This window comes from Mesoplodon bidens (assembly GCF_964165515.1).
Source record: "Mesoplodon bidens genome assembly, chromosome: 18".
NCBI lineage: Eukaryota > Metazoa > Chordata > Mammalia > Artiodactyla > Ziphiidae > Mesoplodon > Mesoplodon bidens.
The window spans coordinates 14,996,354-15,012,623 of record NC_138175.1 but is presented as its reverse complement, the minus strand read 5'-3'; the positions used below and the strand labels follow the sequence as shown (position 1 = coordinate 15,012,623).

Sequence of the window (16,270 nt, the reverse complement as noted above, 5' to 3'; positions counted from 1 at the left end):
CCAGGGATCAAACCCGTGCCGTGCCCCCTGCAGCTTGGATGCGCTGAGTTCTAACCACTGGACTGCCAGGGAAGTCCCTGTGCTCACCATTTTGGATAACAACTTGTGATTTTTGAAATACCAATATGAGATACAGCACTGTGGCATTCAGGCACGTTCTATGCGTAGAGGCAAATTATCTGACCACCTATTAGGTCTCCTATACCAGTCACGACCAAACATTTATATTCTGAAATATATATTTTAAATTATAATTTTCCTTTTATTTCTCCTTTATTACATAAATGTTAGCACATAACATTACTTTTTATAATGCAGGTTGTTTATACTGCCTATGATTCTCTAAAACATTACCTATGAGTTTCATGACAGGAGAGTCTGCTGGTCATTAGGAAATATTTGTTCCAGAAAGGGGGCCTTGGGTTTGACAGCATGCGATCCAGGCGTCCAGTCCGGAAACTCCCAAATCTGGTTGCACGGCAGCTTTACTAAGATACAAATCCCCGGCGCCACCCCTGGTTTGGGCCCAGCGCTCGCCGCATTCTTGTCTTCCCTAGCTCACCGCGAGGAGCAACTGCTTTCTCGTTGAGACGGGAAGCGGGGAGAAGGGTGCCAGGCTTCGGAGTACCAGGGGTTCGGCTGCTGGGGGCGGGGCCAGACCGCCGCCGAGAAGGAGCGAAGCTGCTCCTAGAGAGGCTCGGCCGGGGCCTGGTGACGCACTTCCGGCCGCGCCGCCGAGCAGCTCGCTGCGGAGGTGAGTATGGGCTGCGGGAGGCGGGGGCGGTGCCTGGCTCCGAGGCTCTGGGTGCGGTTGGGACGCTCCTTCCCCCAGCGTTGACGGTGGGTTTCCTGTGGGGGGGGGGGCCTCTTCCCCCCTTCCTCGACTCCCGCTTTGGACTTGGTGGCCGATGATGTTCCGTTTCGTGGAAGGCGAAGCCCGGGTTACTGCCACAGCCACGAAGCCCCGAGCATTTAGCACTTTGGGGAAGATGCTACTCGCCTTTTGGGAACTTGTGTTGGAGCAGCCAGGGGGTGGAATATTTGTAGGGGTGAAGCGGCCTGACGTGATATCATGAGTCTTTTGACATGCTGAGGTCGTGCAGGGGCTTTTACCTGCATGTTTTATGCATTTCAAGTATAGACTGTATGCGCCCCGCCCTCCTAACACAGGGTGTGAATCGAGGCCAGTGGGGGAGCAGAAAAAGCAGAGCCCCTCAGGCTACAGAAGAAGCCCGGCTTTTGAGGGCACTGTCTTCAGGAGCCGTGTCAGTTCCAAAAGGTAACCCGGCCCAACTTCTCTTGGGCGGTGGGATGACAGTGACCTGAGAATGATTTCTACAATGTAGAATATACTGATTTGCTTAGTCCTAGGATACACAAAAAGTTCCAGAATGACTCATTCATACCCTCATGAAAGCAAGTTTACAAAAAAATATACTATAAAACAGTAATGAAAACATGAAGTGTGGCTAGTAGTGTATTCAGAGGAAATTTTGTGGCATTATAGGTTTTAATTGCCGAATAGGAAAGAATGAAAATAGATTTTAAAAATCATGCAACCTCAAGAAGTCTTTGGCTGCAGGTCTTTTTAGCCTTACAGAATTTAGTTAAAATACTGTTTTGCAGAGTTACTTAGTTCTTTTCTTTCCCACCACTTCACTGTGGTTATGCTGTGGTATAGTTAGGCTTATTTACCGTTGTTTGTATTTTTTGGATGTCGTCACCCCCCCATCCCATTCTGGTTGGTTGATTTTTATACATATGTATAGATAGATAGATACAGGTAAAGATATGTGAAACATTACTGTGGTTATGGAAGTCAGAACAAAAAGGCACAGGGAAGTATCATTTCCTCCTCATCCCTTCTGCTCTGTTTCCTTCTATCCTGTTTCCGTTCCCAGGTTCCTTTCACCTACTTCCCATCCACACCTGAGGCCCCCCTATTCTTAGTTTCTTGTTTTTCCTTCTGTTTCTTTTTGCACAAATCACCAGATACACATGTATTTTCTTATACTCCCTTTTTTCTTACACAGAAGATAGCACACTACCTTTTGCACACTGAAAATCATTTCATATCATAGAGATAAGTATGTATATTTTAAATGTTATGCATCTAGCATGGCATTTATGGACCATAGTAGTAATGTGAGCACCCATTAAACACACCACACCATTAAGAAGAGCACTGCCGGGCTTCCCTGGTGGCGCGGTGGTTGAGAGTCCGCCTGCCGATGCACGGACGCGGGTTCGTGCCCCGGTCCGGGAGGATCCCACGTGCCGCGGAGCAGCTGGGCCCGTGAGCCATGCCCGCTGAGCCTGCATGGCCGGAGCCTGCGCGTCCGGAGCCTGTGCTCCGCAACGGGAGAGGCCACAACAGTGAGAGGCCCGCGTACCGCAAAAAAAAAAGAAAAAAAAAAAAGAAAAGCACTGCCCATACGGCTGCATCTGTCTGTCTGCTCCTCCCCAACCCAGTTCCCACGTTCTCACCCCTAGAGGTAACAGCTCTCTTGAATTTTGTGTAAATCATATTTTTGATTTTTGATAAGATCATATTTGTGTTAATCATATTTTTAAAAATTTTATCATATATACATGTGTGTAAATAATGTGATTAATTTTGGTTTTGAGCTTTATGAAGATGGCATCATGGTGTCTGTAGTCTTCTGGGGCTTGCATAACTCAATATTAATGTTCCTAAATTCATCCATATTTTGTGTGTAGCTGTGAGTCATCCATTTTTGCTACTGGGTAATGTTCCATTGTAAAAATGGTATGACAGCTTATTTGTGTAATCTCAGTGGACATGTGAGTTGTTTCCAATTTTTTGCTATTAAAATACTGCTGATAATAATTTTGTATGTATATCACCTACATATGAGAGTTTCCCTAGGGTATAAGTTTTAAAATTTAGGCATGAATATTGAATTTATCCAACACCTTTGACATCCACTGAGATGGAGAGTATGTTTTTCTTTGATTTATTAATGTGGAAAAGTACAGTCTGTGCTAATATTGAACGTTACTTGCATTCATAGGATGATCCCTCTTAGTCATGATATGTCACATTAAGGAACTACCGGAGTCTAGTCCTCAATATTTAGGATTTTTGCATCAGTATTCGTAAATGAGACTAGTTTATGGTTTTTGTATCCATATTTTGCTGGCATCATAAAAAGGGCTGGGAAACTTATTTTGCTGTTCTCTGCTACAGTTTAAATAGTATTAGAGAATTATTCATTTCTTAAAGATTTGAAGGGCTTTTCCCATGATACATAAGGGCTCAGTGTTTTGTGAGAGTTCACTCTTTACTGGCTCTTTAAACAATTCGGTAAAAGTAATCATGGGTTATGGAGAAAAATCTATATAATAAAATTGGTAGAGTTGATTTATTAGATTCAGATAGATTATATGTTCTTCCATCACAGGATAAGTTTTCTTTTTTTCTTTTTTTTTAATTTTTATTATTATTATTTTTTTTCGGCACGCGGGCCTCTCACTGTTGTGGCCTCTCCCGTTGCGGAGCACAGGCTCCGGACGCACAGGCCCAGTGGCCATGGCTCACGGGCCCAGCCGCTCCGCGGCACGTGGGATCCTCCCGGACCGGGGCACGAACCCACGTCCCCTGCATCGGCAGGCGGACTCTCAACCACTGCTCCACCAGGGAAGCCCAGTTTTCTTTTTTTAAATTTATTTTATTGGAGTATAGTTGATTTACAATGTTGTGTTAATTTCTACTGTACACAAAAGTAATTCATTTATGTATATGCATATATATATATACACATTCTTTTTCATTATGGTTTATCACAGAATATTGAATATAGGTCCCTGTGCTATAAAGTAGGACCTTGTTGTTTATCCATTCTACATATAATAGTTTGCATCTCCTGGTCCCAAACTCCCAGTCCGTCCCTCCCCCACCGCCCTCCCCCTTGGCAACCACAAATCTGTTTTCTATGTCTGTGTTTCTCTTTCACAGATAAGTTCATTTGTATCATATTTTAGATTCCACATATAAGTGATATAATATGGTATTTGTCTTTCTCTTTCTGACTTACGTCACTTAGTATGATAATCTCTAGGTCCATCCATGTTGGAATAAGTTTTCTTTTTAAGCATCCATGGAATATTTTTAAAATGGACACTGCAGCCCCCCAAAAAAAAAAAACCTTTAAAAATCTGTAAAGCAGAAGTAAATAGATCAGGTTACTTAAACACCATGCAATAAAGCCAGAGAATAAATTAACAACAACAAATTATCCTAAACAGTTCTTTGTCCAGAGACAAAACACAGTTGCTGACGAGTTATAAAATAGTAATTAAAACATGAAATATGGGGCTTCCCTGGTGGCACAGTGGTTGAGAGTCCACCTGCCGATGCAGGGGACACGGGTTCGTGCCCTGGTCCGGGAGGATCCCACATGCCATGGAGCGGCTGGGCCCGTGAGCCATGGCCGCTGAGCCTGCGTGTCCGGAGCCTGTGCTCCGCAATGGGAGAGGCCACAACAGTGAGAGGCCCGCATACGACAAAAAAACACACAAAAAAACAAAAAAACAAAAAAAAAACATGAAATATGAAAAGCCTCTGGAATGTAGGGAATAATGTATTCAGAGGAACATTTATAGGTTTAGATTGCTACACAGCAAGAATGAAAATGAATGAATCATGTAGCCTCAAGAAGGTAGAAAAAAGCTTTTTGTAGTCTAGCTTCCCCCGAAAGCAGAACATAGGACAGAGATTTGTGTGTGGGCAGTTTATTTGGGAATGTAGTCCCAGGGGCAGAGTGAAAGACAAGGAGAGTGCAACGGAGAAGGAGGGACAGCCAATACAAGGATTTGCTGTCAGGCTGGCCCCTCCACAGGCGACTGGTGCTCTGACTTGCTGGATCTTTTTTTTTTTTTTTTCGCGGTACATGGGCCACTCACTGTTGTGGCCTCTCCCGTTGCAGAGCACAGGCTCCGGACGCGCAGGCTCAGCAGCCATGGCTCACGGGCCCAGCCGCTCCCCGGCATGTGAGATCTTCCCGGACCGGGGCACGAACCCGTGTCCCCTGCATCAGCAGGCGGACTCTCAACCACTGCGCCACCAGGGAAGCCCGACTTGCCGGATCTTTGAGGAGCCTTGGAATCTCATGGCTGCCTACATGGGGGACTAAAGGGGGAAATGTTTATCCAGTGACCTCTGTCTCCTGTTGGTCATTGGTAGCATCACAGGCATTAACTCCCCTGTCCTTCAGGACCCAGCAGGTGTCCGCAGATGTCCCACACAGGACAGAGAAGCCCCAGGGCAGGATCCAGGCATGTGTGGTGTAGACCCTTGAGGAGGCATTTGTAGGTTGTACTTGTGCAGAGCTGGTCAAAGCCTCTGGAACTGGACTAAGAGTGGACAAGAGGATTTGGTGAGGTACATAAGGTGTCTCTTACAGAGCTAAAGGAACAAATTTTAAAAAGCAGAGCTTAATTTAAAACAAGTAGCGGGGTCTTCCCTGGTGGCACAGTGGTTGGGAATCTGCCTGCCAATGCAGGGGACACAGGTTCGAGCCCTGGTCTGGGAAGATCCCACATGCCGCGGAGCAACTAAGCCCACGCGCCACAACTACTGAGTCTGCACTCTAGAGCCCATGCTCCGCAACAAGAGAAGCCATCACAATGAGAAGCCCATGCGCTGCAACGAAGAGTAGCCCCCACTCTCCACAGCCAGTGCGCAGCAACAAAGACCCAATGCAGCCAAAAAAAAAAAAAAACAGGCACCAAGAAAACAAGCAGAGGGACTTCCCTGCTGGTGCAGTGGTTAAGAATCCACCTGCCAATGCAGGGGACACGGGTTTGAGCCCTGGTCTGGGAAGATCCCACATGCCGTGGAGCAACTAAGCATGTGCGCCACAACTACTGAGCCTGTGTGCCACAACTACTGAAACCCGTGTGCCTGGGGCCCGTGCTCCACAAGAGAAGCCACCACAAGGAGAAGCCCACGCACCGCAACGAAGAGTAGCCCCCGCTCACCACAACTAGAGAAAACTTGAGCACAACAATGAAGACCCAACGCAGCCAAAAATAAATAAATAAGTTAATTAATTTAAAAAAACCAAACAGGTAGAAAAGGGAGTGGTGTTCTAAATAGAAAAGCTAGTTTTTTGAAAATAAAACAACCTTAAACTAGATAAACCATGGTTCAGCCTAATGATATTAGTCTGCTTGGGCTGCCATAACAAAATATCATACACTGTCTGGCTTAAACAACAGAAATTTATTTCTCACAGTTCTGGAGGCTGGAAGTCCAAGATCAAGGTACCAGACGATCTGGTTCTTGGTGAGGCTGCAGGTGGCTGCCTTCACTGTGTCCTCACAGCAGAGACAGCTCTGGAGACTCTTCCTCTTCTTATTAGGGTACCCACCCTATCAGATTATTACCTTGTTTAACCTTATTACCTCCTCATGGGTCCTGTCTCCAAATACAGCCACATTGGAAATTAGGGCTCCAGCATACGAATTTTGGGGGGACACATTCAGTCCATAACATTAACTAAGGCTAAAAGGTCTAGAGAGCATATATATTCAAAGAAGAAGTAAGAAAAGCAAGGTATACCTCAAGGTATGGAGGAAATGAAAAAAATCATGAACCACTGTTTCCCATAATTCTACACTCAAGTTTAAATTCTGGAAGATACAGACAATATTTTAGGAAAATATAAAATTTCAAGACTGACTTTGGGAGCATTAAAAATCAGAAAATAACCGGTCCATGTGGTCTTGAATACAATGAACAAGGAGTGCTGGGTTATGGGACCAGGGATGGGATGCTATAGTGACCCCCTCTCTCAGGCAGCTGAGGCCTTGGCTTCTTTGCCATCAGGAGGCTGGAAGGTATGAGGAGCCATCCCGGTACCTCACCTGTGACCTAGCTTCCTCACGGTAAGCCTGGGCCGGGCAGGAGCCTAACCTCCCAAGATCTCTACAGAGGTATCAGGACTCTTGAGGGCAGTCAGCTGGAGGGGACGGGCATATGGGAGGGAGCAGCTGTCCCTTTCTCCAGGAGGTGCCGCCCTGGGGCCTGACTCTGAGGCCTATGTGCTGGGGCTGCAGCCCATCCAGCCTGGCTTCTTTTGCAGTATAATAGAGAGGGATGCTCATTTAGAGCACCGTGTTGCTACACAAGTCTTTGTTTTATTATTCTTTAGACTCTACCTGCATTTTATGCACACTCGTGTGTGTGTATGATATGTGTCCAGAATTGTAAAAATCCTAGGGTCCCTGGCAGTGAGCATCAATGTCATGGCCAGGAAGAGCCCTGGGCGCAGAGCCAGTGAACAGATCACTCCTTTCTTCCCATGGCAGCTCCTGCTCTCACTTCTGTCTGGATGCTGGCTGCCTGCGTCTCAGATCTTCTGTGAGGGGCTGTATTGTTTGTGGTGGGGCTGGCTTTTCTCACACCTGTCCCCCTGTTTTCCCTCAGCTCCAGTCCTTCTCTGAGAGGGAGACCAGGTGATGGCAGCCATGCTCCTGACAGCCTGGCCCCAGGTGAGCTGTGGGTCCTTCAGCTCTTCCTCTGAGCAGTTTCACATTGAAGAAAACTGAGAAGGGAATCTGGTGAGCCTTGCTATGAAAGCTGGAGGGGCCCTCCACGCTTCTGCCTGCCGGACTGGAGCTTTTGGGAAGAGCAGTGATATGGAGGGATAGGGGCCAGAGACCAGGACAGGGAAGACAGAAGTGTCTGGAAGGCAGAAAATATAGTCTTCTGCACACCAGTTTGCTTTGCTCCCCCAGCAGAGGGCTTTGGTGAATGAGAGACATGGAAGCTGCCCATGAATGGAAGAAGATAGGAGAGGACTAGGATTCCAGGGAGGGGGGTGTAGGTAAAGAGGAATAGCAGGACCAGATCCACATAAAGAATGGCTGTGCCTCTAATTCCAGGGGAAGGGGACATAAGGAGAGTGGGATCAAGGGGGGGAAAAAAGACAGGAAGTCCTGTGTCTCATTGTGTCCTGGAGAGGCTTTCAGGGCTTGGGGTGCAGTGGCCAAGCTTTAGGTCTCTGATAAGAGCTCTGGATCCTCTCCCCAGAATAACATGCAAATGAAAATTTCCATACGATTTCAGGGATTTCATGGACCCCCTGATGCTCATCCACGGACCTCTATGGGCTACAGTTTGGGAATAATCATAGTCACAGTAACTCCAGTTACACCATTTGAGGCTTACTATGCTGCAGGCACCATACTAAGCACTTTACATGGATCACTCAGTCCTGACAGCCGCCCTGGGAGTTAGGCGCTGTGTTGTGTTCACTCTACCACAAAAGAAACAAAGGCAAAGGGGAGTGAAGTGACTTGTCATTGCGTGACTTAACTGTTCAGCCCTATGACACGTGTGGAGCCAGTGAACTTAACATGGTCAGGTTTCTGATGGCTGTGTGGGGAATAATTTTGAGGGGAGATTTAAAAGCAAGGTGACCACTTCAGAAAGAGTCCTATTGGTCTAGGTAACATAGGCTTCATTAAGGCAAGTATTTGCTAAAGAGGGAGATCCAATTCAAGTAATGCTTAACATAAAAATCTCTAGGAGGAAGAGTCAAAAGATTGGGGTGGGGTAAGGGCGAGGGAGGAGTGAGGAACGAATCCCCAGGTTTCTTTCTTGCGCGGATGGTGGTGGGTGACACCAGCTGAGGTTTGAATTAAGGAGGAGGCACCAGTAGTGGGCTAGAAGGGGATGGTGGGCGACAGCGAAGGCATTTAATTTTGTGCAGAGAATTTCTTGTCTTATCCAAGTCACACGATCAATGACTCACAGAAGTGCCCACAAGTTGGACTAGAATTGTTGACGAGTGGAGCCCCGTAGAATCAAGCAAGACAGGTCCTGGCAGAGAGCAGTTGAGAGGCAAATCGCTGCCAGTGTGTCCCCAAGGTTGTTACAGAAGGCCGAGGTGGGTAGAGCGAGAGCAGGCAGAAGTGGCAGCTGCCCAGAGGGGAGGAGGTGGGCCTGGGAGCGGCTCAGCTGTCAGCCCAGCTGGTGGAGCCTGTGTCGAGTGCCGAGTGATGCCGGGGAGCAGCTGAAAAGATGGCTGACCTCCCTTCTTTCCCAAACCTCCTTGAAGAGGCAATGAAGTCTTGGGTGAAGTTGGACAGGATGAGGCTTGACTGGGAGAGGGTAACAGAAAATGGGTTTTCGGCGAGAGCCATTTGGAAGCAGGATGGGCTGCCTGCTCTCACCCCTTCCTCCACCTCCGCGGTGCCCAGCCGATCTGGGCAGCACCGAGCTTCCTCTGCTGAAGGCGCTGGAGCAGAGGCTATGCAGCCTTTTGTAGGGGGTCCATGATAGAAATCAGGTGGGGCTGGGTGAGATGGAAGCCATGGCTGTTCTTTGGGCGCGGCTTGAGGTTTGAGGGTGAGGGCGAGGGCGAGGAAGTGGGAAAGCCTGTGGGTGGGTCCAGAGCTGCTTTCGCCAGGGAAGGCATGGCCTGACTGAAAGAAAGCAGTTGTGTTAGGGAACTTGGTCATGGGAGGTTTTTTTCTTTCATCTCAACTTATGTCATCCTTTGTAAGTGTGAAATATGGCATGAGGTTTCTCTGCTGTGAGCGAAGTCACATATTCCATGCTTTACCTTCCAAGTGTTTTTCTCAAATCTTTCCCCCTGTTATTAATTCTGTGCTCTTCACAAGCCCCTCCTCAAGCCCTCATACTGCCCTCTGCCCCTCACCTAGGGCATGAGCCATGGAATTGGCCCCTAGGGCAGCAGGAACCTGTTGTTTCAGAAGTCGGTGACCTTTGAGGACGTGGCTGTGTACTTCACCCAGACGGAGTGGGATGGCCTGTCCCCTGCACAGAGGGCTCTGTACAGGGATGTGATGCTGGAGAATTATGGGAATGTGGCCTCCCTGGGTAAGGCCTTTCTCCCCCGGGGACTCAGACTCTGCTGATTAGGGTTTCCTGGCTTCCTTTCCCCTTACTGGTTGCAAGTGGGGCCTCTGGTAATCCTTTACTGAGTGGGAACCCCAGAGGCTGATTCCTAATCCCCTAGACCCAGGGTTGCTGGGAAGGGTGAACTTCAAGCCCATTTTGGGCCAATATAGGACTTCACTGGGACTGTTGTGCACTTTTTTTTTTCTTTTTTTTTTTTTGCGGTACACGGGCCTCTCACTGTTATGGCCTCTCCCGTTGTGGAGCACAGGCTCCGGACGCGCAGGCTCAGCGGCCATGACTCACGGGCCTAGCCGCTCTGTGGCATGTGGGATCTTCCCAGACCGGGGCACGAACCCGCGTCCCCTGCATCGGCAGGCGGACTCAACCACTGCGCCACCAGGGAAGCCCTGTTGTGCACTCTTGATCCACCCAATAGAGGCTGTGTTTTGGACACAGCGTGGAAAAAAAGTAACTTCCTGTTCTACAGCATTAACTTCAGGTTCCCCCTCACCCTACCTGGATATCTTGAGTGTTTCCAAGGATCTTGGTGTACTTGTAATATTTTAGGCCCTGGTCAAAAAAATGGTACCTATCCCTTTAGGCAGAATCTCCCTTTGCCCTGCATGAGGTCTCACAGTCTGGGCCCTCCCCAATTCCTCCCGCATCTTCTCAAGCCTCTTCCTCCCACCACTCCCCACCCCACCCCCAGCCACTTTCCCATAGTTCTTAGGCACGGGACCCTCTGGGGCTCTTTCCTTCCCTCCCCATTGCTGACACAATCTGAGAAGATGTTTAGGAAATCAGCTGTGGGAGATTATTCACCTATCTTTCCTATTTCCTTTCCCCAAAACAGGATTTCCCCTTCTCAAACCTACTGTGATCTCACAGCTGGAGGGAGGAGGTGAGCTGGAAGGCCAATCTCCACTGGCCTCTGGAACAGGCACAGGCCCCCAGGGCCTCTGGACTGGTAAGGAGGCACACATTGCCCATTATGCTGGAAAGTTAAACCCTTTAGGAAGAAAGTCAGCTTTAGCAGCATATAAGCGTGTCACATTTATTGGCTAACCGTACAGAGTAACATTTAAATTTTTAAAAAATTTATTTATTTATTTATTTATTTTTGGCTACGTTGAGCCCTCGTTGCTGCGCACAGGCTTTCTTTGTTTTAGTCGCAGAGAGTGGAGGCCACTCTTGTCTTCGGTGCTCAGGCGTCTCACTAAGGTGGCTTCTTTTGTTGCGGAGCACAGGCTCTAGGCACATGGGCTTCAGTAATTTTGGCACATGGGTTCAGTAGTTGTGGCTCGCGGGCTCCAGAGCTCAAGCTCAGTAGTTGTGGCGCACGGGCCTAGTTGCTCCTCAGCATGTGGGATCCTCCTGGACCAGGGCTCAAACCTGTATCACCTACATTGGCAGGTGGATTCTTAACCACTGCGCCACCAGGGAAGCCCCATTTAAATAATTTTTGATGATTTCTAGAGATAGGAACAGTTGAGACCTTTCTATTTTCATAGTTTGCTATTTGTTTCTAATTGCAAGAAGAGATCTTTTTTCAAATGCTTTATTGTAATTATTTTCAATCCTAATTTTGGAATTCTACCTTTCTCAGACAAAATGAATGGATTCAGTACTTTTTTTGGGTCCTTGCTACTTTCTAAGCACTGTCCACTTAATGTGAAGGGTACAGAATTAAAAGTCTTTTTACTTAGACTTTGGAGTAGACTTCCTGAGTTCCAATCCCAACTGTGCTACTTCCTAGTTGTGTGACTTTGATCAGGTCAGTTATCTGCATTCTCTAAGAGTTAGTGTTCTCACCCTTGAAAATGGAATAATTAGAAAATGAGGTAATGGTGCTATGTTTGATGATAAAATGAGATAACATGTACCAAGTGCCTAGCTTATAGTGTGTGCTCAGTTAAATTCTGTTTTTATTATTATTATTACTATTATTATTATTTTGGGGGTGAGAAAGCTATATATAATAAGCTGTAGGAAATAAGGTGGGAAGAAGTAATGCTATCAATTTGGTGCTTCTCAAAATATGAACAAATGCATCACCTGGGCGTCTTGCAGATGTGCAGATTGTCAGTCAGTTAGTTCGGGGCAGGGCCAAGATTCTGCATTTCTGTTAAGTTCCCAGGTAATGCCAGTGCTTCTGGTTCCCAGACCACTCTTGAAATAGTGAAGTTCTCATTGGCTCACGCAGAGTAGTTGCCAGGTGATTTCCCATCTCCCAGGAGGCCCAGCTTTACTTCCTGCCTTTGGGGTCCATAAGATACTCTTGCATCCTTTTGATGAATCCTCTTTTTTTTTTTTTTTTTTTTCTTTTTGCGGTATGCGGGCCTCTCACTGTTGTGGCCTCTCCCGTTGCGGAGCACAGGCTCCGGACGCGCAGGCCCAGCGGCCATGGCTCACGGGCCCAGCCGCTCCGCGGCACATGGGATCCTCCCAGACCGGGGCACGAACCCGTATCCCCTGCATCGGCAGGCGGACTCTCAACCACTGCGCCACCAGGGAGGCCCTAATCCTCTTTTTTTAAAAGATGGTTTCAGTGGCTTTTTGTTTCTCGTAATCATTCAACCAGATGTTCACTGACCAAGGAAGACATGTTTTGGAAATGGAGAGCTTAAAGTGTTTGACATATAGAGGGGGATGAAAGTGATATTGTGGAGATTCTTAGTCAAAGAAGTCTGGATTTCATTCTATAGGCAACAGACAGTCCTGAAGTCTTTGAACAACCCATCATGACGTCAGGTGAGGATAGAAACATTCATCTAGTCAGTGTATGTAGGTTAACTGGGGTCAGGAATCAAATGGGTTCTAGGCAGGCAGAAGGGGAAATCACAGGGCACAAGACCCATGTCAGCAGAGTTGATTTTTAAAAAAAATTTTCCAGGTAATCTGAATTTTTTTCTTTGTAAGTTTCTGATACTACAGATGAATATTATTTCTATAGTCAGGAAAAGACCAATATTATTTTGAAAATGGTTGCTAGGGAAATCCAGGTCATTTGGGTCTGTTGAGGGCAATTATAATGAAATACTGGGGTAGGGGGCATATTACATGTGGTTGAGGAGAGATGAGAGATGAAAAAACAAAGGAAGCATTTTGGGGCCAATTTTGAGAAATTGAGAATAACGTAGAGATCATTGGTTCTACTAGGACTATGGGATTATAGAAAGACTGTAAGATGACAGAAAGAATTTTAGGGAGTGAGCAATTTTAGGATTGAGGGACAAGGTAGAAGGCAAGGCAAGGAGAACGCAGCAGTGGGTGGAGTAGGAGGGGTGGGAAGGGATGGGATCAAAGGGATCAAATGGGCCTGAACAGAGCCTTTCTGAAGTAGAGAAAGAAGAAGTTAAAGGAGACGTTTTGGAAAGCCTAGAGTTTAAGTGCTAAGAAAAGAAACAAGATTTGTTCCCATTTGCTTCCTAGTGCTAATACCTGCCATCCCTTGTTGCCACATGTTGTTGGATTCTATGCCTTCTCCTTCTTAAGCAGTTTCCATTTTTTTTTTTTTTTTTTTTTTCTTTTTGTGGTATGCGGGCCTCTCACTGTTGTGGCCTCTCCCGTTGCGGAGCACAGGCTCCGGACGCGCAGGCCCAGCGGCCACGGCTCACGGGCCCAGCCGCTCCGCGGCATATGGGATCCTCCCAGACCGGGGCACGAACCCGTATCCCCTGCATCAGCAGGCGGACTCTCAACCACTGCGCCACCAGGGAGGCCCCATTTTTATTAATAGAAACTGAAGAGTAGTAAAGTCTGGTGTGATGGAAAGAATGCTGATCTGGTAGAGAAGACCTAGAATTCTGTGCCACTGCTGTCACTTGTAACCTTCTTGTTACTGGTTCTTGGTTTAGAGACCGGTGCTCTTTTAAAATCATTACTTTAAAATTTGTAATATTGGTACATGCTCAAAACCATATAAAAAGTGCATAAGGTGGGAGCAGTGGGGAAGTCTCCCAAACTTCCTGTGCCAGTTTGCTCAGTTTCTTTTGTATTCTTGCAGTAGTTTTCTAGGCATATTCAAATATATGTGTTTATGTCAGCCCTTTTTACTCTCCTTTACACAAATGGAAGATACTCTACATATCATTTCTCAACTTGTTTTTCCACGTAACAGTGTATCTTTGACATATTTTCATGTCAGTACATATAGATTTATTTCATTTTATAACAGCTGCATGTTATTTCACCTTATGGATGAACCTTAGATTCTTTTACCTAGTCTGGTGATTTTAAAGAGCCACCCCCCTTGATTACCCTGATCCTTTTTTTTTTTTCTAACATGGTTCTTACATGATATTTTATGTTTTCTGTTTTTTATAGTAAATATTGATATCCAGACTGACAATAATTTGACAGAGGAAATGTATGAAGAAAAACATAATACATCATTTGAACTTCAAAGGAACTCTTCCCAGGAAACAGACTTTTCAGAAACTTATATTCTAGAGAGACAGCAGGAAGTCCACTCGGTAGGAAGTATAGAGAAAGAAAACAGGAGTGTCATTGATGGGACAGTGAAAGGCAATATAAGCCCCATGGAGGAGTGTTTCTTTAGGCAAAGTCCAAACTTGAATCAGTGTCATACCATCTCCACTGGAGAGCAGGCCCCTGAGTGTACAGGATTGGAGAAAGCCTTCAGCTTTGACACAAAACTTATTCAACACGAAATAATTAATTCCGGGGAAAGACCTTTCAAATGTGAAGAATTAGTGGAAAGCTTTAGGTGTAACTCTCAACTTAATCAGGATCAAGATAGCTACACTGGGGAGAAGCCCCATCAGCGTAAGGAGTGTGGCAAAGCCTTTAGCGTTAATGCAAAATTAATTTGGCATCAAAGACTTCACAGTGGGGAGAAGCCCTTCAAATGTGTAGAGTGTGGAAAAAGCTTCAGTTACAGTTCCCATTATATCACACATCAGACTATCCACAGTGGGGAGAAGCCCTATCAGTGTAAGGTGTGTGGGAAAGCCTTCAGCGTTAATGGGAGTCTGAGTAGGCATCAGAGAATCCATACAGGAGAGAGGCCCTATCAGTGCAAGGAGTGTGGGAATGGCTTTAGCTGCAGTTCTGCATATATCACACATCAGAGAGTCCACACTGGAGAGAAACCTTATGAGTGTAATGACTGTGGGAAGGCTTTCAATGTTAATGCAAAATTAATTCAACATCAGAGGATCCACACTGGAGAGAAACCTTATGAATGTAATGAGTGTGGGAAAAGCTTCAGGTGCAGCTCCCAGCTTAGGCAGCATCAGAGCATCCACACTGGAGAGAGACCCTATCAGTGTAAGGAGTGTGGAAAAGCCTTTAGTAATAATGCAAAACTCATTCAGCATCAAAGAATTCACACAGGGCAGAAACCCTATGAGTGTACTGAATGTGGAAAAGCCTTTGGCGTCAAAGGGAAGTTAATCCAGCACCAGAGAATCCACACGGGTGAGAAACCCTATGAGTGTAAAGAATGTGGGAAAGCCTTCAGGTGTAACTCCCAGCTTCGGCAGCATCTGAGAATCCACACCGGGGAGAAGCCCTATGAGTGTAATGAGTGTGGAAAGGCCTTCAACGTTAATGCAAAACTAATGCAGCACCAGAGGATTCACACTGGGGAGAAGCCCTTTGAATGTAATGAGTGTGGGAAATGCTTTACTTCTAAAAGAAACCTACTTGATCATCACCGAATCCACACTGGAGAAAAGCCTTATCAGTGTAAGGAATGTGGGAAAGCCTTCAGCATCAATGCCAAACTAACTAGGCATCAGAGAATACACACTGGGGAGAAACCATTCAAATGTATGGAATGTGAGAAAGCATTTAGCTGTAGTTCTGACTATATTGTACATCAGAGAATCCATACTGGAGAGAAACCCTTTCAATGTAAGGAGTGTGGAAAAGCCTTCCATGTTAATGCCCATTTAATTCGGCATCAGAGAAGCCACACTGGGGAGAAACCCTTCAGGTGTGTGGAGTGTGGCAAAGGCTTCAGCTATAGTTCTGACTGTATTATACATCAGACTGTCCATACTTGGAAGAAACCCTATGTGTGTAATGTGTGTGGGAAAGCCTTCAGGTTTAGCTTCCAACTTAGTCAGCATCAGAGTGTCCATAGTGAAGGAAAATCCTAATGAGAAGGATGTAGAAAACTGTCAAGGTTAATGCTGAACTAGATCAAGTATCCTCAGATTCACCCTGGTGGAAAACCTTGAGAGAGAAATGGATATGGCAGAGTCTTCACAAGGAAACAAATCTTTTCCATTTTATTCAATTTTAGATCAAGAATGACAACCAGTTATGGGCTTCCCTGGTGGCGCAGTGGTTGAGAGTCCGCCTGCCGATGCAGGGGACACGGGTTCGTGCCCCGGTCTGGGAAGA

The 16,270-nt window shown here is 46.4% G+C and overlaps 1 protein-coding gene across 8 annotated transcripts; it reads left to right on the top strand.

The window, feature by feature from the left end:
* Positions 1-782: 782 nt before the first annotated feature.
* Positions 783-16,035, top strand: ZNF23 (zinc finger protein 23). 8 transcript variants are annotated; one of them, XM_081215312.1, is made up of 6 exons: positions 783-1,279; positions 1,902-2,495; positions 7,454-7,518; positions 9,748-9,874; positions 10,749-10,862; positions 14,222-16,035. In XM_081215312.1, exons 3-6 carry the CDS (start codon positions 7,486-7,488, stop codon positions 16,021-16,023), a joined length of 2,076 nt encoding a protein of 691 aa, XP_081071438.1. In that variant the 5' UTR covers positions 783-1,279; positions 1,902-2,495; positions 7,454-7,485; the 3' UTR covers positions 16,024-16,035. The 8 variants fall into 8 exon arrangements, with proteins under 8 accessions (XP_081071438.1, XP_081071440.1, XP_081071437.1 ...); XM_081215314.1 differs by adding an exon at positions 8,764-8,918 and having other exon boundaries at positions 783-2,495; positions 9,697-9,874; XM_081215311.1 differs by lacking the exon at positions 1,902-2,495.
* The last annotated feature ends 235 nt before the right edge of the window (positions 16,036-16,270 follow it).

What these genes read in the sequence shown, in the direction of transcription:
- ZNF23 (XM_081215311.1), top strand. Translation starts at nt 7,486, where the DNA reads ATGGCAGCCATGCTCCTGACAGCCTGGCCCCAG. An exon ending in TCCTGACAGCCTGGCCCCAG is followed by an intron (nt 7,519 to 9,747) that starts GTGAGCTGTGGG and finishes CTGTTGTTTCAG; the next exon opens with AAGTCGGTGACCTTTGAGGA. An exon ending in TGGGAATGTGGCCTCCCTGG is followed by an intron (nt 9,875 to 10,748) that starts GTAAGGCCTTTC and finishes TCCCCAAAACAG; the next exon opens with GATTTCCCCTTCTCAAACCT.